General features: G+C 38.3%; 1 protein-coding gene across 2 annotated transcripts in view; it reads right to left on the reverse strand.

The window, feature by feature from the left end:
• The window catches only part of m1ap (meiosis 1 associated protein), an 86,360-nt gene extending 68,751 nt beyond the window's left edge, over positions 1-17,609 (reverse strand). The window contains exons 1-4 of one of the 2 annotated variants that reach the window (XM_059535979.1): positions 17,355-17,609; positions 15,130-15,388; positions 14,800-14,982; positions 8,991-9,174 (exon numbers count right to left, since the gene is read on the reverse strand). In XM_059535979.1, coding sequence (XP_059391962.1) covers positions 8,991-9,174; positions 14,800-14,982; positions 15,130-15,381 — 619 coding nt within the window. In that variant the 5' untranslated portion in view covers positions 15,382-15,388; positions 17,355-17,609. Of the gene's footprint in view, positions 1-8,990; positions 9,175-14,799; positions 14,983-15,129; positions 15,389-16,566; positions 16,677-17,354 lie in introns of those variants that run through there. The other variant, XM_059535971.1, reaches the window with a different exon arrangement.
• Between the last annotated feature and the right edge of the window lie 6,038 nt (positions 17,610-23,647).

A 23,647-nucleotide genomic window follows, 5' to 3' on the forward strand; every position in this document is an offset into this window, starting at 1 on the left:
AGAAATTGCTCATCCTGCGGCTGCTTTCATTGTTGTTGGGGATTTTAATAGGGTGAATATGAGGAAAGTTCTTCCCAAATTCTACCAGCACATAAATTTCCCCACACGAGGTGATCAGACATTAGATCACTGCTATTCAACACTAAAGGACAGTTACAAACTCCTCCCCCGACCAGCAGTGTTGGGTCTTTGTTTGCCTCCTTACCGGATGAGCTCAATACATTCTATGCTCGCATTGAGACAGGCAACACATTCCATGCTGGGAAAATACCTGCTGATCTTGACCCCTGCCCTGCCCTTGCCTTCAAGAGAGTCAACGGCTGGAAAGCTCCAGGTCCAGATGGCATACATGGACATGTCCTGAGGGGCTGCGCTGTCCAGTTAACAGATTTCTTTACCAACCACTCCAACCTCTCCTTGAGACTAAAAGTGATCCCCACATGCTTCAAGCAAAACACCATCATCCCTGTACCGCCCTGTAGCACTGACATCAGTCATCATGAAGTGCTCATATGGGTCATAACTGTCACATATGTAACTCGGTCCTTGACTTCATGACCGGAAAACCCCAGGTGGTTAGAATTGCCAATCACACATCCTCCTCACTCACACTCAGCACTGGTGCACTTGTACTCCCTGTACACTTACGACTGCTCTGCAAAGCATAGCTCCAACATCATCCTCAAATTTGCTGATGATACAACTATCCATGGACTACAGGAAGTCAAAGAGAGAGGGTCACTTTCCCATTCACATCAATGGAGAGATAGTAGAGACAGTTAAGTTCCTTGGCATTCACATCTCTAAGGATCTTTCCTGGAGCCTACACTCAGAGACCATAGTGAGTACAGCCCGTCATCATCTCTACTTCTTGTCGAGGCTGAAGAGGTTTGGCATCTCCTCTAACATCATGTCAAAATTCTACTGCTGCACTATAGAGAGCATTCTGACTGGCTGCATCACTGTAGTACAGCCCGTTATCACCTCTACTTCCTGTGGAGGCTGAAGAGGTTTTGCATCTCCTCTAACATCATGTCAAAATTCTACTGCTGCACTATAGAGAGCATTCTGACTGGCTGCATCACTGTAGTACAGCCCGTCATCACCTCTACTTCCTGTGGAGGCTGAAGAGGTTTGGCATCTCCTCTAACATCATGTCAAAATTCTACTGCTGCACTATAGAGAGCATTCTGACTGGCTGCATCACTGTATGGTACGGCAATTGCTCTTCTTTCGACCGCAAAGCTCTTCAGTGAGTGGTCAGAACAGCAGAACTCATCATTGGACATAAACTCCCAGCCTTACAGGATATCTATCAGACTTGCTGCTTGAGAAAGGCTCACAGACAGAAACTTAGACATCATATAAGTGATTTATTTGAGCACTAGAAAAATACAATAAGAATAATTTGAGTAAGAAAAATAAGAATAATAAGAAAAATAAAAAGAGATTTAACTTTGTATGCCACTTGCAGAAAATCTTAAGATTCCTAGAAAGGCAGCATTTACAATTAATTACAATGCAAATAAGTGCTGCTGGCCACTTATACAGATGTTAATAACACAAATGCGTAAAATAAGTAAATAATCCACTCTCTCTATTCATATAGACGCGTTCACTTTGTTAGCCGTGATCATACAGTAATAGCGAGCTGATTTGCGCTGATTTGCAGTCAAACAGATGGTAATCATGCAGATACATTCACATTCAACATAAAACACACTCTCACATATATAAAAACAGTTTTTAAATAAAACAAAGAAAGAAAAAGGCAATCGCTACAATTTCCGCCTCCATCAGCTGACAGGTGCGTCAGAGCGCGTCACGAGCAGTCACGAGTGAGTGCCAGAATTCTTTCATTCACTTTTTTTTTCGGGTGGATCGTCTCATTCTGTCTGTGACACTGTACGCAGCAAAACTATGCAGTTTTTTTACTACCAAGACGCAGTTTCTTAGCGTGAGTCATTCCATAACGGACACAAACAGTTTTGTCACTGAAGAACTGAAACGTAAACAAAGGAATTATGATCCATATTACAAAGTTATTGCTTCGTTGGACTAAAAGTGCTCCATGAGATGTCGTTCAGTGGACCCTTACCTTTCTAACTAAACCGGGATTTACAGCTGTGGATGTGTTTATGACTCGTTATTACGATGAATCTGGTATGTACACCATTTCCATTGTTCATGTTTTTATGTGTACTGCTTACACAAATGTAGCAAATAGAGTCTTTATAAGCTTTCCATTGAAAAATAGCGAACTGTCGTCGATACTTGAGGCTTAAGAGCTTTATAATGATAGTTTGTTAAGATTAAATTTGTCCCGTTTCATCTAATCTATTCGTAAACACTGACACGTGCGAGTTGAGGGGCCTTGAGGATGCCCGCGTCGGGGTGCTGGCTAACAGGCTAATCGTATTCTGGACTCGAGACAGAGAGTCCAGAATACGACTCTCCTAGAGAGTTCCTAAAGGGGAGGGTACTGTCATGGTTGGTAAACCGTTGTCTTGTTTTGCACTATGTGGGTGGAGTGTTGTGTGTCTCTCGTCAGCACTGATCAGTTCATGTGGGCATCTCCGTTAATTGTTCATCTACACCAGCTGCTACTCATTACCCGATCCCTACTTATTTCCCTGTCTTTCGTCTTGTGTTTGTCAGAGCGTTGTTTGAAGTCTCCCGTTCGTATGCCTGGTTTCTCGTTCCTGTTATTCTTGGTTTCATCTCTTCGCTGGATCATCTCACCTCTGGAACCCCATCCACTCCTCACCACCATCGCTCGTCTCAGTTCCTGTGTCACGCTTTCCTGCTGTATCTTCTCACTGCCACTTCCTGGATCACTGTCAGACATCGCCACTTCCTGGATCACCGTCAGACTTTGCCTCACACACCTGTTGTTCCTGCCACTATTCTCTGTTCCTTGGACTCTATCAATAAATTCTTATTCAATTACTTGCACTTGCTTCCTCACCCTTATTTGCGTTACACCTCCACGTATGTCAATGTCTGTTTATGTCCTGTTATTGTCACTGTATGTCTGAGCCTAGTCACAAACATTTCAATGCCAAGTTTTCCCCAGTGTTAACTATGCAAATGATAAATAAATGCCTCTTGACTTGAAATATTGCTGCTTATTCGGAAATTGAAAGGGGTTTAGGAGAACAAACAACCAGAGCCGATGGTGAGAGAGCCAGAACAGCCAGCAGGTGTTGATCTGCTTCATCTGGAAGAGTCCAAACAAGCTGAGCTGCACCACCTTCTGGACACTACCCTTTGTAGTTTTGTCAGAGGCCTGGATGGCCCGACTTGGTACAACATCAAATCCACCTTTTTGATCCAACACCTTCCCAGCAGCGGCCATACAGAGTACACAAAAGGCTGGTGGCACCCCTGGAGGCAATGATCAAGTCGATGCTGTAGTTGGGAGTTATTAAACCCTCCAAGAGTGAGTGGAGTAGCCCAATTGTTATCGGCCTGAAGAAGGACAACACTTTGCGCATATGCACTGACTTAAATGCCCTGTCAAGATATAATGCTTACCCTATGCTTACCCTTACCGCATCGATGATTTTCTGGAGAGGATCGGCCAAGCCAAATACACCACCACCTTGGATCTTTGCAAAGGGTATTGCAAGTTCCCCCTGGACGAGACACACAGACCCTTACATGGCGTTCCAGACCCCACTGCGGCTATTTCATTTCACGGTTTTACTGTTTGGGTTGCATGGGGCACCGGGAATGTCTCAACATCTGATGGACCAAGTCCTCAGAGACTGTGAAGACTGGTGAGCTGCTTATCTAGATTATGTCATAATCTACAATACGACTTGGGAAGACCATCTTCTGCACCTTAAAAAGACCCTGAGCAAGATCCAAGAGGCTGGCCTGGCGTTAAACGTGTCTAAATGTGAGTGGGCTAAATCTGAAACCAATTACCTTGCCTACCACCTAGGAAATGTGGAGCTGAGACTTCAAGTGGACAAGGTGGAAGCAGTTCAAAGCCGTTCAAGACCAAGAACTAAGAAAGAGGTCTGGACTTTCTTGGGGCTCACAGGATGTATCGATGCTTCTCCACCACTGCTGTCCCACTAACCAAACTTTTCAAAAAAAAAAGTCTGAAGAATCCCATTACCTGGACTAAAGATTGAGATGCAGCCTTTAACCGCTTAAAGAAGCAGACGTGCTCAGGCCCAGTCCTCAAGTGTCCAGACTTCACTTAGGAGTTTGTTGTTCAGGTGGATGCTTCTGCTTTGGGGATTGAAGCAGTACTGGCCCAGGGAAACGCCAACCCTAATGACATGACATGATATCCAGCCAAGTATGATGTCCCATACTCAGAATTTGTGCTCTGCATTTAACCCACCCAAAGTGCACACACACAGCAGTCAACAAACCCAGAGCAGTGGGCATAATTTACGCTGCGGTGCCTGGGGAGCAGTTGGGGGTTTGGTGCCTTGCTCAAGGGCACCTCAGTCGTGGTGTTGAGGTAGTAATAAACAGTACCTCACACGGCTATGTGGGGTGAATAAATGCCTCCTGTAGCGAATCAATGCGTTTTTGTAAGAAAAATATCAGTATTTAACACATTATAGACATTTTCCTTTAGCTTGTGCTGACTTTCGTGTGTGCAAGCTTTTCCGGGCAGATGACGTAGGACTTTGGTGTAGCGTTAGCTCCAGTGAGAATATGCTAGTCACACAAGAACCAACGCTTGTTTACAGGACCATAGGAAAACCAGTCTCCTCTTGGCTTTCATTGAAATCCTCCAACACCTCTCTTTACAAATCCTTGTTTTATACTTCTAATTCGGGATTCGCTCGTTTTGCTCTCTCCTCCGCTTTTCAGTGTTCGTCACTTCTCACCATGCATGTCGCTTCGCCGACGTCTTACGTCATCTGCCCAGAAGGGCTTCCGTGTACAACATTTAGTGCAAGCTAGAGAAACATTTTATAATGGAAGGATGCACTTTATTTCACTTCTTTTGGACTGTTCAACAGAAACACCCACCCACTGCAATTATAAAGCTTTGAAAAGCCAGGACATTTTTAATAAAACTCTGTCTGGATTGGGAGTGGTCCCATGTATTTCTTCTGTCGATTTTTCAAAAAATAAAGTTTGGTGTTATTCAGAAGACAGAAGGTCATACAGGTTTGGAACCACATGAGGATAAACACATGCCAGAATCTCCAGAATCTGTTTTGGGTGAACTATTGTTGTATTGCAATTCATACTTATATTTGACATTTCACCTGATAATAGTTTTGATAAATGGATTTGAAAATATTTTTTATTTTTTTGTGCGTGTTTTTATTTATTATTATTATTGGTGTTGCTTTTCAAATTTACAGGGGAAGGTGTGTGATGCTGCAAATAGAAGTGGATTTTGCTTGGCTGAAAACGCATCTTGTCATGCTGAAAAAAAGAAGTTTAGAGAAGAGAAAAAGACCATTCTCTCCAAGGAGGTCGAAACACCATCACAGACTTTGATTAGTGAGCATTAACATGTATTCTGCATTTACGGTAATGAATGGAATGCTGTTGTTTAACCTGATAAATGTCAGCAAAATAAATATGGACCAAATAAGAATGTTTTTTGTGTCTTTGTTTTGACATTAGGATGTTAAATTGTTGCAAGACCATGGTTCTTTACATTGAATTTTCTTTTTTTTTAATTGAAACATCAAAGTGAACACATTTTGGTGCAGGAAAAAAAAATTATGTTTCAATAAAATTAATAAATGTAAACATTTTATTGTTTGTGGGTTTATTTTTTTAATATTTTCACCTGAACACCGGGGCAGTGTTGACCAGTTAATCCATGAGTGTTAACTTTGAACACCAACTTTGGTGTTCTCATCATCCATTCTGGTGTTAATATTTTACACCTTAAGAGTCTGTTGGATAACACTGTCAGAGTGTTAATAATTTTAACTCTTTCAAAAGTGTTAATTTAACACTTTACCAGTGATTCTCATATATACTATGGGCAAGTGTTAATTTTAACTCTGAGGGAGTTAAATCCACTCTTTAAAATTTGCTGTGTACTTTACAGTGAATGCGATGCAGTGCATAGAACCATTTTCATAGTGGAGCCACTCTAAGTCTTTCAACCACTCTCTTCGAAGACTTTATGCCTTCTATTCTATAAAAACATCTTTTGTGACAGTGGGACAGCCAGAAGCTTTGCTCTAGATTAAAGCCCGGTCAGAATACACTTTTCATTCCACTGACTTCCATTCACATGCATGTGAATGTGTCTGACCAGAAACTCAAGCCCGTGTGAAAAGTTTTCAGATTTCTGTGTATTCTAAAGTTAAAACTTGGTGAAATCTGGCCTGCAAAATTGCATCATGTGACACCGTGTGACCAATGGCAGATCGCTACTTCACAGCATGACCTCGTATCTGAATATAAAATATAAATATAAAAAGAATATAAATATAAAACTGCAGCGCTGCAGGAAAGTGGAGTATATTGTGTTCTTACATTTTAGGTGTTATTATTATTATTGTTTATGTATTGAATATACGTTTTTTAATAGATGCTGCAGAGCACAACGTCATACCACAATCATTGCAGCATCCAAACGAATTCCACATGCTCAAAGTGTAGTGTGACCGCGGCTTTACTCTTTAAAGGAAATAAAAAGTGCACTCCACCCATTCAACTTCCTCAAGGCACTTTGGTAGATATTCAGCTTGGAAAAAAAGGAAAGCACTGAGACATCTAGGTCGAACAAGCCTTCCAAGTCTGCCTCTCACCAACTAGAATATCATTTTTTTTCAATCCTCACTACTGACAGTCTATGAATTTTTACAGTGTTAAGTATATGCCACCCAGATTTTAGAAGTGATTAAATGAAACCAATAGTTTATAAAGTACTATTAAAAAAACAACATGATTTGATAGCCATTGAACAATATAAGCATTGCAATTATAAGCACTGTATCTACATAAATCATTGTGTAGACATGGTCACAAAGCAAACAGAGATTCCTTAAATTCATGCAAGATGCGATTTCATGTTGCTTATAAATGTGCAGACATAAACTTGTCCCAGTTTCCTCTACATCCCTTGATTTCTAAATTAATACCTATCAGATCACACAGAGATTTTAACGTTTGGCTCTCTTTTTTGAATTGCTGCCTGGTTTGCACTTTCACCCTGTGAATCTCATTTCACTCAGTCTGTGGTATGAAATCCTGAGACCGTTAACCACAAAACCTTAATTAAAGCAATTATGCAGAAAACAAGTGAGGGCTCAGAGTTTTGGCAGAATCGTACACACAGTACAAAGCATCATGCAAAACCCCTTTTGAATTGAGATTTGTTGTGGTATGTAGCTGACTTTTTTTATTGAACATTAAAAATGTATTTTTGTCAGATGTTGCAGATAGGGATATGCCGGTATCAAATTTTCCTGTTGCGATTAATTGCTAATGCTTTTTATCACGGTATACGGTATTATCACGGTGTTTAAATTTAGTTTAAACAGTGGTCATAATACAGTATAACAGGTAAAATTTTTCGTATAACAAAAATAACTGAACATTTAAATACAATAAAGCAATACAGAAAAATAAAGTTAAAAGTTTTACACAGATTAAAGTGCAAAATAACTATAAAGACCTCTTTAGTGACTTACTCTTCAATGAGCAATAGCTACATTTACTACACAGGTTATTAATCTTTGTTTAAAAAATACAAGTCTTAGTTCATGTTAGCTCATTAAATAACACAGCTGCAACTTTAGATTTTAACAACATGTTATTAAATATTTGAATACCTAAGATTAATGAATGTTCAGAAGAATTTTTCATTGGCAGTTTATGTTAATCAATGATTCAACCAATGTTGACTAATGAAGCCCTAATGTAAAGTGTGAATGAACAATAAAGAATCAAAACACTTTCAAACAATATTAAGTCTTAATATTTCAGTATTTGTCACTTTGATGAACACTAGTGAATCCACAAAAATGTAATGGCTATTTAAAATTATTTAAATATGTTTTAGAAAGTAGCAGCTGATTTAGGCCCCATCCACACGAAGCCAGAGTTTACCCCAATCCAATCTTTTTTTTTCTCGTCTCAAGAAATATCCACGTCCAGACGAAACCCCAAAATGATGTAGTATACATGCCAGACCATCATGTGGCACTGTAATTCTGCCACAGAGATACACATAAAAAGGAAGAAGACATGGACTAAGCTCCTAAACCTTGCGCGTGGTACACAAACGAACATGGAACAATACATTTATCAATCTGTGTTAATGTTAGATAATAAAAAGGCAATCGTTCAGTGTTTGTTCAGGTTTTTGTTGCTTTTACGTGATGTAGCGGTGTCTGATTAGCAGCGAGACGCGGGCTGATGACATCATCGTTTCAGAAAATATACGGATTGTCCAAACGAAAACGTAAAGGCAGCATTTTTTAATTTATCCACTCTGGGACCCGGTTTCAAAAAATATTGGTTTCACTCTTCCAAATTTTGGATTCGTGTGGACGAAACGCTTATCCATAAAAAAATTTCATATTCACAGAAATGCATCTCCGTGTGGACAGGGCCTTATTTATGGGATTTCCAAGGTAAGGGCCGCATTATGTGCAGTTTAGCGCCATCTGCTGTAAGAGTGAATGTGCTTTCATGCATCTATCACGTGTTCCTCCATGTGCTTCTCATGCATGCTTTTCATCAGAGCCCACTCGCTCTTTCAAGCAGAATACAACTGTGTTTTGCATTTTGACCAGTTGATGGAAAAATTATTCTTAAAATGTATTCCAAATTTGGAATAATTTGTAATATATAATTTTTCACGGTATTTAGAAGTGTCCACGATAACAATATTGTGCATATTCATTACAGTGATGTTACCAAATACTGGCACATGTCTAGTTGCAGAACATAATGACCATATTAGAAGATATGCTCCACTACCTTCTCAGTGACTAAGAATATCTTTCAGGTTATGACTAAATATGTTATCCTACCTTCATGGTCATCTTCTGAAGATGGTGTCTCAAAGCTACAGGCTGGAGATCTGTCTGAGAGACTCTGCTGTAATGTGATGTGAACCACCAGAAGCCTGCGCAGACTAATCAGATCAGAGTTTTTCAGGCCCTGCTCCAGCTGTCGGAGGACTGTCTGTCCTTGCTGACAGGTTAATACCGTCACCTTTAAAAAAAGAAAGAATTCATCAGCATTAGAATTTATTTTATTTACCTTTATTTTACCAGGGAAGAAAATCACATTGAGATTATAATCTCTTTTACAAGTGAGCCCTGGCCAAGAAGGCAGCAAATAGAAGATACACTTTAACAGACAACAAGCAACAAAAAAGACAGGGATGCACAAAACTAATAAAATATAAATAAAAAAAAATCACTATTTAAAACAATCACAACGTTGTAAACGTTGTAAAAAAGGACTTGTAAACCTCCAGTTTTAGTTGGTTTTGCAACTCATTCCATGAAGTTGGAGCACTAAAACTAAAGGCAGTTTTACCAAACTACTACACATCTACTTGATCTTAGCTTGCATTCAGATCTACTAGGTGTCAAGAGTGTAGATAAATAGGAAGGAGTATGTCCAGTTATTGATTTATACATAAAGATCAACCAATGTTTGAACCTTCTTGTGTTAAGTGTGTACTAACCGACCATTTCAAATAGTACACAGTGATGAACAGAGTACTTTGCATGCATTATAAATCTCAATGCTGAATGATACAAAGAATCCAATGATTTCAACAAGGTCTTTGTGGAGTGTCTGTAAAACACATCTCCAAAGTCTAAAACCGGCAAAAACGTAGCTTCAACCAGCTTTTTCCTAGCTTTCTGTGTTAAGCAGGAACTGTTTCTGAAATGAAGTGAGTAACTGTTTAATATGCAAATTTAAATTCATGTTTTCCTCTAATATAAAACCCAGATATTTATATGAGCAAACTAATTCTATTGGCCTGCCCTGTAATGTGTGAAGTTGAGGCATAGGGATGGGTGTCGTTAAGGTTTTAACGGTATTACTACTCTTACCGATACTGCTTAACGGTCCTGTACTTTAGCGGTATTCTTATCGGTACTTTGTGTTGTGTTACTTTGTGTTGTGTTAGGCAGTCGAAAACTTTGCATTTCTCTGTCTGCACATAATGCACTTTTGAAAGATGCTTTGACTGATTGCTTGTGTTACCGCCCTTACATGCAAAAAGTTTGTTGCACTTATGACAACCAGCGTTGTCTGCATCAACTCTAGTAAAGTATAATCACACTTTGGAACGTTTTGCTGTCTCCGCCATTGTCACTCTTTGTATTAAACAGGAGTTTTCGTACTGTAAGGGGCCGTTCACATATCGTGTCTAAAAATGCGTGGAAAACGCTAGGCACGCTGCTTTCTAATTTTTTCCCCCAAAGCCTTCGGGCCTCTGCGGCGCGCATGAAAGGTTTCGCATATTTCACAGACAAACGTCTTAATATGATCGCACATTAGAAATGTTTGGTAAGTTAAAATGTGCACGATACGTTATTAAGCAAATCTCTTCGCCATAGTCACTCTTCATTATTAAGCGGGAGTTTTCATACTGTTATGTCTGTGCGTGCGCCGCGCTCGTTGTGGTGTGTGTGTGTGACTGACAGACAGCCTCCGCGGCACGCATGAGAGATCTCGCAGATCTCATAGACAAACGTCTTAATATGATCGCACATTAGAAATGTTTGGTGAGATAAAATGTGCATGATAACATTATTAAGCAAAAATAAAATACCGAAAGCAGAACCGATACCGTCAGATCTTACTGATACTTCGGTCTTTCATAATTTAGCACCGGGGCCATTTTAATACCGGGTTTCGGTACCCATCCCTATTGAGGCAAGGAAAGTCCAGGCTTACTGGTTCTATTAAAAAACATGTATTTAGTTTTCTTATTATTTAAAACTAAATTGAATGCCTGTAAATTGAGCTGGATATTTTCAAATGCTTTTTGTAGCCTTAAAATTGTCTCAGCAGGTGATTTTGCAGAACAATAAATAATGGTATCATCAGCGTACAGATGCATTTTTGCATTAATCACATTTTCACTAAGGTTATTAATATAAACTGTAAACAGCAAAGGCCCCAAAATAGAGCCCTGCGGTACTCCAGAGTTAACAGTAAGTTTCTCAGACATACAGTCATTTTAAAGTACAAGTTGACATCTGTTATTTAAGTAGCCACTGACCCAACCAATAGCAGCATCAGATAGGCCAATGCATGCCATCCGTGATAATAAGATAGCATGATTGACTGTATCAAAGGCTTTTGTTAAATCAATAAACAATGCAGCACATGATTTATGATCATCTTAAGCACTGATTATGTCATTAAGTACTTTCATAGTAGCAGTGGTAGTACTATGATTTTTTCAAAAGCTTGTCTGAAAAACAGAAAATACTATTACTAACCAGGAATTGTTTTAATTTTTCATTGATGATAGATTCCAAAATCTTAGCTATCACTGAAAATTGGAATTGGACCCAAATTAGATGGGTCACCACCTTCCAGCATTGGTAGAACCAGGACAGATTTCCAATCTTCAGGAACAATATTCTGTTCCAGTGATAAATTTAAGATATAAGTCAATGGCTCAGCAATGACTTCTGCTGCAAAATTTAAAAATATGGGTGCAATCAATCAGGCCCTGCAGATTTACGAATATCCAGTTTTTCCAGCATGCAAGTCAAAATTTTCTAAGCAGACATGTCTGTTTGTAATAATTCACTTTATAGTTTATCAACCCTGTTTTTGGTAAATGGACTCAAGATTTCAACAGCCAACAGAAAGCTATTTAGAGAAAATATGCTATTTGTTTCTCTGTAAATCACAAGTCATGGCAGAATTCTGCTGACATTTCCAAACAATACTCACACAGAGTACCCATAAGACCTCAAAGCCAATGCACTGTAATGTCCCTGCTTTTATGACTGCACGGATGAAAGCTGATTATAGTCATTAGCTGTCTCTCTTGTTGATATACCAACTCAGAACGTGAGGGGAGATTTCTCACAAACTACACAGAACAAAAATATCTTTCTCTGTGGTTTAATTGTGTGAAGAATGAGACCGTAGAACATATTTAAGGATACAAATAAATCAGTCATTAAAGCTGTGCCCTGTGCCACAGAAACAACTTGTACAAATCAATGCTACATGATCGGTCTCATATTTGAACAGAGAGTCACAAAGAGAGTTCTTCAACCACACACATCAAAGCTTCTACGTTCGTCTCATTTTATGATAAGACATCTGTGGCATAATTAAAATAGCACTGTTGTATCTACAGTATGTCACTGCAAAGAGATACCAAACCCATATACACCATATAATCCCATTTAGGACACAAAAAATATTCTGTATAATCTGATTAAATGCACTTGTCCTCTGCTGTGCTTCCTGTGGGGGGACATTAGTGCTGGGTTTTAATGGAACCTGCTGAGAGGAGAGTGGCTGCTGAGGGCCATGTGGTCTATGATAGTGCGCCAAGATCTTCATTCAAGGCTGATAGTAGAGGGTAAATGCACTTTGGATTCATTGGTAGGAAATCTGAATGTGAATGCATGCGCTTTGAAAAGACCCAATACAGATGGGATAATTTTTTTACTTGTGATGTGAGGTTTAAACATAGCAGTGGGTTGAATCATTCTAAAATGAAGCCAGGGGCAGATGCATAGATCGAAAGGCAGTGAATGCTGATCTAAACGATGAATTACCAGGGCAGGTCTTCATTAAGACAGATTACTGTGTAGAAAATTAAGAAATTTATGAGTAAATATCAGACGACTCAAACATTGTGACATTACTTTCAGGACAGTTGACCACATTTTACTCCCCAATTAGTGTAATGCAATAGGTATTGTTTTTTAATGATTCCTATTACTGTAATTTTCCCCATTTTCCATATTATAATTTTTTCCAAGTGTTTTGTTTTAATTTTTCTAGTCCATTTTAATGGTTTAAATTAATTTTAATAAACAAAAAGGCTGTCTAATCAAATTCATAGCATTTGAACAATAAAAGTGTTCTATGACATTTTTATTTTGTTTTGCATTAAATTTTTTCTGTATTCTGTGTTTTATGATTTAATTTAAATGTATTATTAAAAATGGTGGCATCCAGTTAATCTTTTAAAATGTATTTCATGTAATTAAAATGAACAATTCCTTTTATCTTTTGGCAAACATGAACATAACAGCCTAGTAGTGGGTAGTGTGCAGACATATTGATGCCATTGTGTTATGGGCGTCCCAAGTTTGAATCCTGGCTCAAGGACCTTTCTTGATCCCACCCACCTCTCTCTCCCACTTCTCCCTACTTACACTGGTTTATAGTTTAAATTAAATTTAGAAGGTAAAGAATCGTGTAACATTGTACTATGTTCTTATTATTATTATCACTTTAAAAGGTACATTCTACTGTACAATTGTAATATATTTCTGTCATAATTTCTTCAGGTTAAAACCTTTATTTTGGCAGGTTGAAGTGACATCCCTTAACATTCTGAGTTTATCTGATGACAGTTTTCTTTTCTTTTGGGGGGTTATTATTTACATACGCCATTCACAGAGTAAAGCCATTCTTTTAATTTATTTGTCGAAGCTATACTGTGAAATTAGCTTAACTATACATTAAATCTAAATTTCACTTTCGCAATTACAAAAAAAATGTAAGGGTCCTACTAGTAGGTTTATTTTTCGTTCTTAATGTTTGCTGTGAAATGTGACCAAATATAACTTCTTCATGAGATTCATCTATGTTTAAAGCTGTTTTGAAGTGAATGTGTAGCTGTCAGTCAACGGACCAGTGTGGATATTCACTGTATTTAGTAATCACAGATTCTAGCCTACGTCTTGGAATATATCACCTAAATAAGAATTTTCACCATATATTGTCATCTGAACAAGTAAGTAACAAGTCTGCCATGTTTTGTTCTGACCAACTGAGGAAAAAAGCATTACAACAAATCGCACTTCCAATATTAATTTAATCTAATGATCGATTAGCTCATATCACATCAAACCATGCAAACTATTGTTATTGTTATTACTTTATTCTCTAATTATTAATGGTAACAACATCATCATTGCGTGACTATGAGTATGGTGTGTATTAGCATGTAGATTTCAATTTCTGTACAGTCTAATATCTGTCACATCATTTGAATTTCATATTAAGAAATTATTTTAGCCCAAAAAGCAAACTATGCTCCCACCGAACTGGTTGCTTTAAAATACACATCTTGTGTAAACACTGGCTATCTGTAATCAGAAGCACATTTAAAACTGGAATATAATTTAATTTAATTCACATGTGTTTCATATAATCTTTCTTGATTACAATCCACCACCAAAATGATTTTTTGACATTTAATTATTCCAGCTGCTGTGGGAATAAGCTATAATTAAATGATCCACCACGTTGCAGGATCCTCACATGCGATAGCCTAGTAGCCAGGAAAACTTCTCTACGTTTACAGACGTGACAATGATGCAGTTCCATTGTCAAATTTCCAAAGAAAAACCTACCCGTACCACTCAAATTAGAAAACATTATTTTAAATTAACTGTTGTAAATCGGGCTAAACTAAGGCAATAGTCTTGAACACTGGCTGGTTATATACTTGCTCTAATATTTATTTTGGAACATTTTTAACCCAAAAAAGTTAAGTAATGCAGCTTTAATTTAAAAAAATGCCTTTGGTGAACATGCCAAAATCATTTTCTTTACAGGTAAGGAATGGAAAGCACTTTTAGTTTAGGCTGTGAATGTTCTCACCTCCACACAGTTGCTGTTGAAGTCCCCATGAGCTGTATGACACATGTATTGTTTAAACTGCTGCAGGCTGTCCAGCACTGCCTGTTTAAGAAGTGCACCTCGTTGCCGAATGCAACCCTCTTGAGGTAGAGAACGCAGCTCCTCTATACAGGACAGCAGACGTGTCAAATTGCCCTTAACTTGCTAGTGAAGAGAATGAGATGATGAAATGAAAAGGTTAAAGGAAGACATCAGAAGAGAGATACATATTTTTATTTGTCTATTAAAAACCAACCTACTGTATAGCACCTAGTCAAACATCAGTGTAAATACACTCATACTTATCCTCACCACAAAGGGTAAGAGGCACTCCAGCTGTACACTAATGGCAAAGACGCTTAGCAGTGGCAGACGAGCAGGTCCCGCCAGACTGCTGGCAAGAAAAAAGAAATTCTCTATGGCCTGACACAGAATAGTACATGTCTCTGACCACCAGGGTGGCGAAGCATCTACTATCAACACACGAGAAGGCTGTCGGGTAAAAGATGATGAACTGCATGCTTGGAGAATGGAGGAAGAGCAGGATCGGTTTCTGGCACTCATGGTTCACCTAACACACAGAGAGGAACATGAACATGGATGTAATTTAAGTAGCTAAATAAAATAAAATCTAGAAATATCACAGTAAAGGTACAAAGGGAATCTAATATTCATTCACTGATTGCCTTATTTACTGTTTTTCCAGATCCATTGTCAGTGATGCGCAGGCTGTGTGGTGTTTTTTCTTGTTGTTTTTTGGTGATAAAATATCAGTCATTTATCACTTGCACAGGTTAGAGAGCTGAGTAGCTCTGTCAAAACCAATACCCTTTCCTTCCATCACTAACAACTGAGATCAAAATCAGATGGAGGAAGTGTTTGGAAACCCTTTATCTTTGCGGTGAAAATTAATAACCGATATCTGTAATACAAAGTGTCATTTTATACCGTAACGCAGTGAATATTTCAACAGAACACAGTGTCTTGTAATGTTACCAAAATAACATGAGAAGGAACATTAGGCTAAAACATGGTCAACAAGGCCAAAAAATGTCCTTCTGGGAAAAGAAGAAAGACTCCCTATAAGTTATTTTTCCAAAGCTGTAAAACACAAGAGTGATATTGTCAGTCAAAAATGGGGCAGATGGGGCAAATTGGTTAAATAAGGCAGCAGCTCTTTGCAATCTAAGGACTCATCAATGCTATCCCACTTGACAAGAGAGCTCTTTGAGCGCACTAATTCTGCGCCTCAGGCCTTTCCCGCCGCTTAAGCACGACACAGGCAACAAAAGACACTTTGTCTGCTCTAAAAAACAGCTCCACAGACTCGCTGCCCCTAAATGAGCAGAAGATAGTACTGATGAGAAAATCGAGGAAGAATGACGAAAGAGGGGAGCAGGTGTTTCTTCAGTAATTCACGTAAGATAGTTTACTAGAAGTAGGCTAATGGTATGATACGGGCATTCACGCGCTCTCTGTCAGAAGGTGCATCTAATAGCGGGCCGCGACTTCGTTTGTTTACAAGTGTGGAGATAACAAATAGAGTTAAAGTTAAATACAAGTTTATTTATTCATTATTTAAGGGGTGTATTGTAGAAGTTGACATATCGCGCAAGCTGGGGTAACGTTACCTTTTATTGAATTTTAAAAACTTAATTGGATGCTCCAAAATATAGGCGGAGTTACAAATATATTTATAATTTCTGACAATTGGAGTGGTTAAATTAACTACAAATTCTTTATATTTACCTTAAACTTGTTACAGACCGCAGAATAATCCAGTAAAGAACTGCACAGTTTAACCCATTTCCACCGTTGACTGCCCTCAACGCTGAATGAAATTCATTCATGAAGTGAACAAATGGCTCTTTTGAATCGGATCTTGTCAATGAATCAGTTAAATTGGTCTGACTGAATCGGTCCTGTTCTCGAGTGAATCGTACATTTTAAACCGGTTAATTGAAAGTCGATTTTCCCATGGAGATGTAAATAATTTTATAATATGAAATAATAATAATAATAATAATAACAATATAATTATAATTACAATATTTTATTCCCTTTTTCTTTACATTTACTGAGGTCACTTTACAAAATAATAATAATATTTTTTTCCGCTTTTCTCTTTAAATTTACTGGGGTCACTTTACGATTATGATAAAAAAAATTTGCTTCAAAAGGCCATAGATTAGAAGAACGATTTTTGGTTCGACAAATAACCATTCAGTCAAAGATTTTTAAAGAACCATCTCTTTCTTCCCTTTTTCTTATCTGAAGAACCTTTCACCACAAAGAACCTTTTGTGAAACAGGAAGGCTCTTCAGATGTTAAAGGTTTTTTGCGGAACCATTTAGACAAAAAGGTTCTTCTATGGCATCATGATTCACCATTATTTTTAAGAGTGTACTCCCCAGATGCTTTTTCACAACATCCAAGTATAAGGGGCTAAGTCAAATTATGAAATCTAATCTATGCTGTTGTTCAGTTTCCTGCATGAATAAAATCAGTGATTTGCACAGGGATGGTTGCAGACTCACTTACTGAAGCCTTAAGATGCTTTAGCTGAAGGCTGTCTTGTGAAATCAGTACTGACACATGAAGACACATCACCTCTTCGTTATAGGCAGGAATCAGCGTGAAGCTCCCATGTCTGTTTATTGGAGATAAGGGAAAGCAGGCAGAGGCTTCAATCCCAGTAGTGAGGTTGTTGCAGAAATTGGCAAAACGGAAATCCAAGCTTTGGAATGCTTGGGGACATTTCATCTCAAAACAGTGTAGTCTACAAGTTAACAGGAAATGGCAACAGAAGATGTTTAAACATGGAGTTTGTTTAGATGTTTTGCACTGTGGGACTTAATTTGCCACTGTAACATGTTAACAGCTACCTGAAACAATTTAACCTCTAACAAAGCATTCCAGACACCTCTCTTTAATTCCAACCAGAGCTGAACTTAGATTCCCATGGCTTTAACCAATGAATGATATTGGTTATATTGGATATATATATAAAACATACACACACACATGCAAATATCACATTTTTTTCACATGCACACCCTCTACAGTGTTACTAGTGAACTAAAACATCTGACACAATTGCAAAGTTTAAAGTTTTCAATGCATCAAAATAAAAACTTCACCCATGTTATTTATATGATATTTTTGATGTTAATTTCTGATGCAACCGTTATTATTACAGATATTACTTTTAATATCATGGGTAGAAGTGATTTTTTTTTTCACTGAAAATATATTCAAATTAGACCAATATATAATTAAAGAAGAATGTTTCATGGTAAAAGTAAAGCAATAATAAAAAAAAAAACTATTATGGTTTTTAAGCTAAAGTTGAAAGCAAGTAGATACTCTTTAAATGTTGCATAGGTTTGTTCAGCTTACTTCAGTTTTTCTTTCCTTCATTTTCTTGCCTCCTTAGTAAATGCAAGTAAAATGTCAAGGAAAAGTATAATCTCACTATGAGGATATTTTTCAACAATAAGATAGGTAATTTAATAATTAAATTACACAAAACTTTAGTTTTTTTTTTTTCTTTCACTTTTTAAACTATACTCCCATAAAACAAGAAAGAAAAAAGAAAAAATTAATTATTAATATTAATATTTTTTTTTTTTTGAATTGCCTATATTATCATTCTTAATTTTCACATTCTAAGTGTTTGCTTAACTCTTGCTCAGTATGAGCTTCATAATCTGAAATCTGTTCGGTCATCAACCAAATTACTAGATTTATATAAATTATTACATTTAAGAAATGTTTGTTGTTTCTTATGTTGATGAATAGAGAATCCCCACCCATTTAATTGTCCCTTTAGCTTTCTGAAGATCTGGAGATCATCCTGGGACGCCCGTGGTTAGCCCAACAGTCTCCCATTATTAACTGGACCACCAATGAAGTTCTTCACAAGAGTGAGTACTGTTTCCAGAATTGCATCATCAAAACATCTCCACTGCCACCTCATCTTCCCATCTGTACTACCTCCATAGAGAACCCTGAACCCACTGAAACTCACATCATTCCCTCTGAATACTGGGCGTACCAGGATGTGTTCAGCAAGGGGCTGCCATGAAATTATCACCTCACTGGCCATGTGACTATTCCATCGATCTGCTGCTTGGAGCTCAACTCCCCCAAGGGTAGAGCTTACCCATTGCCTATCCCGGAGCAAGGAGCTATGGAGGAGTACTTCAAAGAGGGTCTCCAACAAAGCTTCATCCATTGCTCCACATCACCAGCTTCATGGTCATAAAGGACTGAGGCTTATGACCTTGAATTGATTACAGAGCTCTTAACTCCCAAACAGTCACTTACCCGTATCCCCTTCTGCTGGTGCCGGTTGCCCTAGAGAAACTTTGTGTAGCTTGCATCTTCTCCTAACTGGACCTGCGAAGCACCTACAACCTCAGTCATATCCGCCATGGTGACGAGTGGAAGACCACTTTCATTATGCCCACCGGCCACTATGAATATCTTGTTATGCTGTATGGATTATCTAACTCACTGTCTGTATTCCAAGGATTTATGAACGAGGTGTTCTGGGAGTTCCTTCATCGCTTTTTGATCATTAACATTTTATCTACTCCTGGAGCTTGGCCGAATATTGCCATCATGTGGAGCAGGTCCTGCAGCAGCTGAGAAAGTACCATCTCTACCTCAAGCTGGAGAAGTGCGAGTTCCACAATACCCCCATCAAGTTCCTCGGATATGTGATCAGTCCCCAGGGTATCCATATGGACGACAAGAAGGTTCAAGCCATTCATGATTGGCCAGGACCCTAGACTGTTATAGAACTCCAACGATTACTGGGATTCTCTAACTCCTACCGTCATTCCGTTTCATTCATCATTTCAGTCACTACAGCGCTTCTAACTTCCATGTTATGTAACAAGCCCAAGTCTCTATCCTGGACTCCCGCAGCCTAGGAGAGCTTTGAAAAGCTGAAGAAAGCCTTCTGCATTACTCCTACCCTTGCCCTTCCTGATCCACAGAGGCCATTAATCGTAGAAGTTGATGCTTCCACAGTGGGGGAAGGAGTGGTTCTATCACAGCGTTCCAGAGAGCCTCTGATCCTCCATTCCTATGCATACTTCTCCCACAAGTTTCCTCAGCGGAGCAGAATTATGATATTGTCATCATGGATCAACCAGAACTTGGAGTATCTTAGGCAGGCTGAGCGCTTAAATCCTCGTCAGGGACCGTTGGTGCTGTTCTTCCCCTGTTTTCAGTTCTGTTACCTACCATCCAGGTACTAAGAATACTAAAACGTGAATACTAAATACCCTGTTGCGTCTACCTCAATCCACCGAACGATCACTATTCTCTGAGACCATTCTCCATCCAGCCATCATTGTAGGCCCCATCCAGGCTCCGGCTCTGGACATCCAGGCAGCCAGCAAACCCTCTCGCTCCCCAAAACCCACTACTGGTGGCCCAATATGGCTAGAGAAGTTGATCATTTAGTCCAAGGATGCTCATTCTGTGCCATCAAGTGTCCCCATCACCTGCCTCAAGGAGAACTGGTACAACTTCCCATACCATGTGGGCCCAGGTCCCACATGGGAGTCGACTTTGTCACAGACCTCCCCGAGTCCGAATCTCACATATGCATTATCATAGCTGTAGACAGACTGTATTATAAATATAAGTAAATATTACTTGCGTGTCTGTCTTCCTTAGGTCTTCTTCTGTGTAGTGACAGTATTTTTTATTATATTGATACTTTTTTACCAGAGAGTTTGAGATAGATACACCAAATTTGCTATGGTTAATATTAAGACTGTCTGTGTGTGCCAAATTTAATAAATTTAATAAATTTAAAAAGAATGGAAGAAAAAGAAGATGAAGAAGCAGAAGAGTAATAAGGGGTGGTGTTAGCACAGTGGATAAGACACATGCCTTTGGTGTGAGAGACCCGGGTTTGAATCCACTGTGAGACACCAATGTGTCCCTGAGCAAGACACTTAACCCCTAGTTGCTCCAGAGGTGTGCGACCTCTGACATATATTCAAATTGTAAGTTGCTTTGGATAAGAGCGTCAGCTAAATGAATAAATAAATAATAAGAAATTTAACAAACACGATAGGTGCCTAAGCAGCCTTTAAGTCAAGTCACCTTTATTTATATAGTGTTTTATACTATACAGAGAAAAGACTTTATTTTAAGGTGTTCTTGTTACACGTTACATGAAACAATAAATTCTACATAATTACATGCAAGTAACCCTAAACCAAACCCCAATCCAACCCTAATAGTAAGTACATGTAGTTAATTATTACTCAGTACCAGTGGTGGTTTCTCCATTAGGGCGACTCACCACCAAAGGAAAGGGAGGATTTTTTTTTTCTTTTAGTCCAATCAGCGTCAAGTCGCGGTTTGTGGAGTACCGCCCCTTTTTGGGCGATTTCTGTCAAACGGAGAATCGCCCCGAGTGGTCTCATAGACTTCTATACAAAGATAATTTTTTTCGAACTGCAGGCACTGCAATGCAATCTCAATTCCGAGAGGGCTAGCCCTAATATGCTTTCGTCATAATGCGTAACCTTAACTTGAGAAACGACTGGTGGGAACAGGGACATCCAATAATATTAAAAAAAAAAAAAATTATTTAACAACTAGAAAAAAAAAAAAAACTACTTTATTATCTTTATCAAAAGTGAAAAAAAAACAGAGAGATGGGGACAGCTATGCCTTTGCCAACTGAACTTGATCGACATCAAGGTGAATGTTACATGCTTCAGCGCAGATTAATTCTATCGTGTCATTGAAAGAAATACCATTCTTTTGTCGTAGCAATAAAGATAAATTGCCAGTTAAAGAATTAGGACAACCAAGACCAGATTTAAACATCAAACAAGTATCTACAAAGGGCGGGAAGTTGTATAAACGAGGATTTTCGAGGATGTGTTATGAGCGGAGAAAAAGGCTAGGCTACAAGTGTCACCGACATGCATCATCTCTCAAAGAAGGTGATAAAACACGACAGAGCAATGATGCATATGGATAATAGGGAGCAGTGTAATATAAGTGAGTAACTTAAGTAAGCAGTGTAATGTAAGTGAGGAATGTGATATAAATAAGCAGTGTAATATAAGTGAGTTGTGGAAACAGTGATTTATGTGACTTCAATTATTTCTTATTAAACTGAAATCGAAGTAAAACATTTTTTTTTTTTTGTGGAAAAACCACATCCTGGCATCAGTCTTCAATTGCTGCTGAATTGTGTTAACATGCATAAGGAGAGCAAGAGAGATTGATTCCTAATGTCAGTGTATTTTGAATTAATACTATAGTAGTTCAGTTTCCTTTACATATTTAACTAGCCGTTAATGTATCAATTGAATGGGTGACCTTTCCTCATTAATCGAGCAAACATTTGCCCCCCCCCCCTGAGAAAATTGGCAGGAGCCGCCACTGCTCAGTACTACATGTATAATTACACCTTAAATTAAAGTGTAACAAATACAGATTGTGTCAAAACAACTTTACACTGTAAAAAAGGAAAATATCATGTCGAAAATGTTGGAAGACAATAGTAAACAGTCAAATTTTTCATTTCCGAATCGGTCATGCTTAACACTTCAGTTTAAGATTTACTGTTCTTGACCTTATTTTTTTAGCCCACTGCATGGGCTTCTGGGTAATTGCACAGGTCATTGCCTTTCCAAAGAAGTATTATCTGGGTACAGGTGTCTGCGGTGGATTTACAGTAATTTTGATGTTGTTATCTCTCTAAAAAAAAAAGACAAACATTTTTGAAGGTACAGTGGGGAAAATATTTATTTGCTCCCCTGCTGATTTTGTGAGTCTGTAATTTTTTTAGTATGTTTATTAAAAAATTGTAAATTTAAGACATCTCTTTGGCCACGCATTCAAATAAAGCATTTCATAATCTCGGACTGCAGTTATATCTGATCAAATGCACATTACTATTCTTTAGCTTGGGTTAAACAAATTAATTTTACTTGGTCGGAACAGTAGCTATGCTAATTATTTCTTTTATTATTTCTCTAATTATTTGTTTCTCTGTTGTCAACTAGGATTTACACAAGCTTCAGTCTGAATCCAGAACTCCTGAATAGATGATGCCAACCCCTCAGAGGACCTCAGATGATGCCAACACTGAAACACCATACATATCTACCAAATGTTGCTATAAGTTTGATTTCATCATATAGTAATTGATGTTTATAGTGTTCATTGTCTGTTTGATTACATCTTTAATTAATTTTTCCGTACATTTCTTCAAAAACACATGGATGGTGTTCTTGCGGTCATAGTCAGCATTTCTCTCCCTCCAAACACTGCAAGTCGACTTAATGCCAAAGAGCTCAGTTTTGGTCTCATCTAACCACAGCACTTTGTCTCAAGCCTTCAGTCAAGATGTTCTTTGGCAAACTTTAAACGGGCCTGTACATGTGCCTTCTTGAGCAGTTGGACCTAGCTGGCGCTGCAGGATTTCAGTCCATTGCGACGTAGTGTGTTACCCAATGTTTTGCTTGGTGACTGTGGTCCCAACTGCCTTAAGATAATTAACAAGCTACTCCCATTTAGTTCTTGACTGATCCCTCACTTTTCTCATCATCATCCTTACCCCATGAGGCAAGATCTTGCACGGAGCCCCAGACCGAGGCCAACTGATGGTTATTTTGTATTTCTTCCATTCTGAATAATCCACCAACAGTTTTCTCCTTCTATAATAATAATAAATAAATAAATAATGCTTACATTTTGCTTAAAGTATCTATTGTGTGGTGGATGTCTGTTTTTCTCACATGGAATATAGCATCCAGATATAGATAGAATTGTGTGTACC

The sequence above is a fragment of the Carassius carassius genome, chromosome 3, assembly GCF_963082965.1.
Source record: "Carassius carassius chromosome 3, fCarCar2.1, whole genome shotgun sequence".
In the NCBI taxonomy this organism is placed as follows: Eukaryota; Metazoa; Chordata; class Actinopteri; order Cypriniformes; family Cyprinidae; genus Carassius; species Carassius carassius.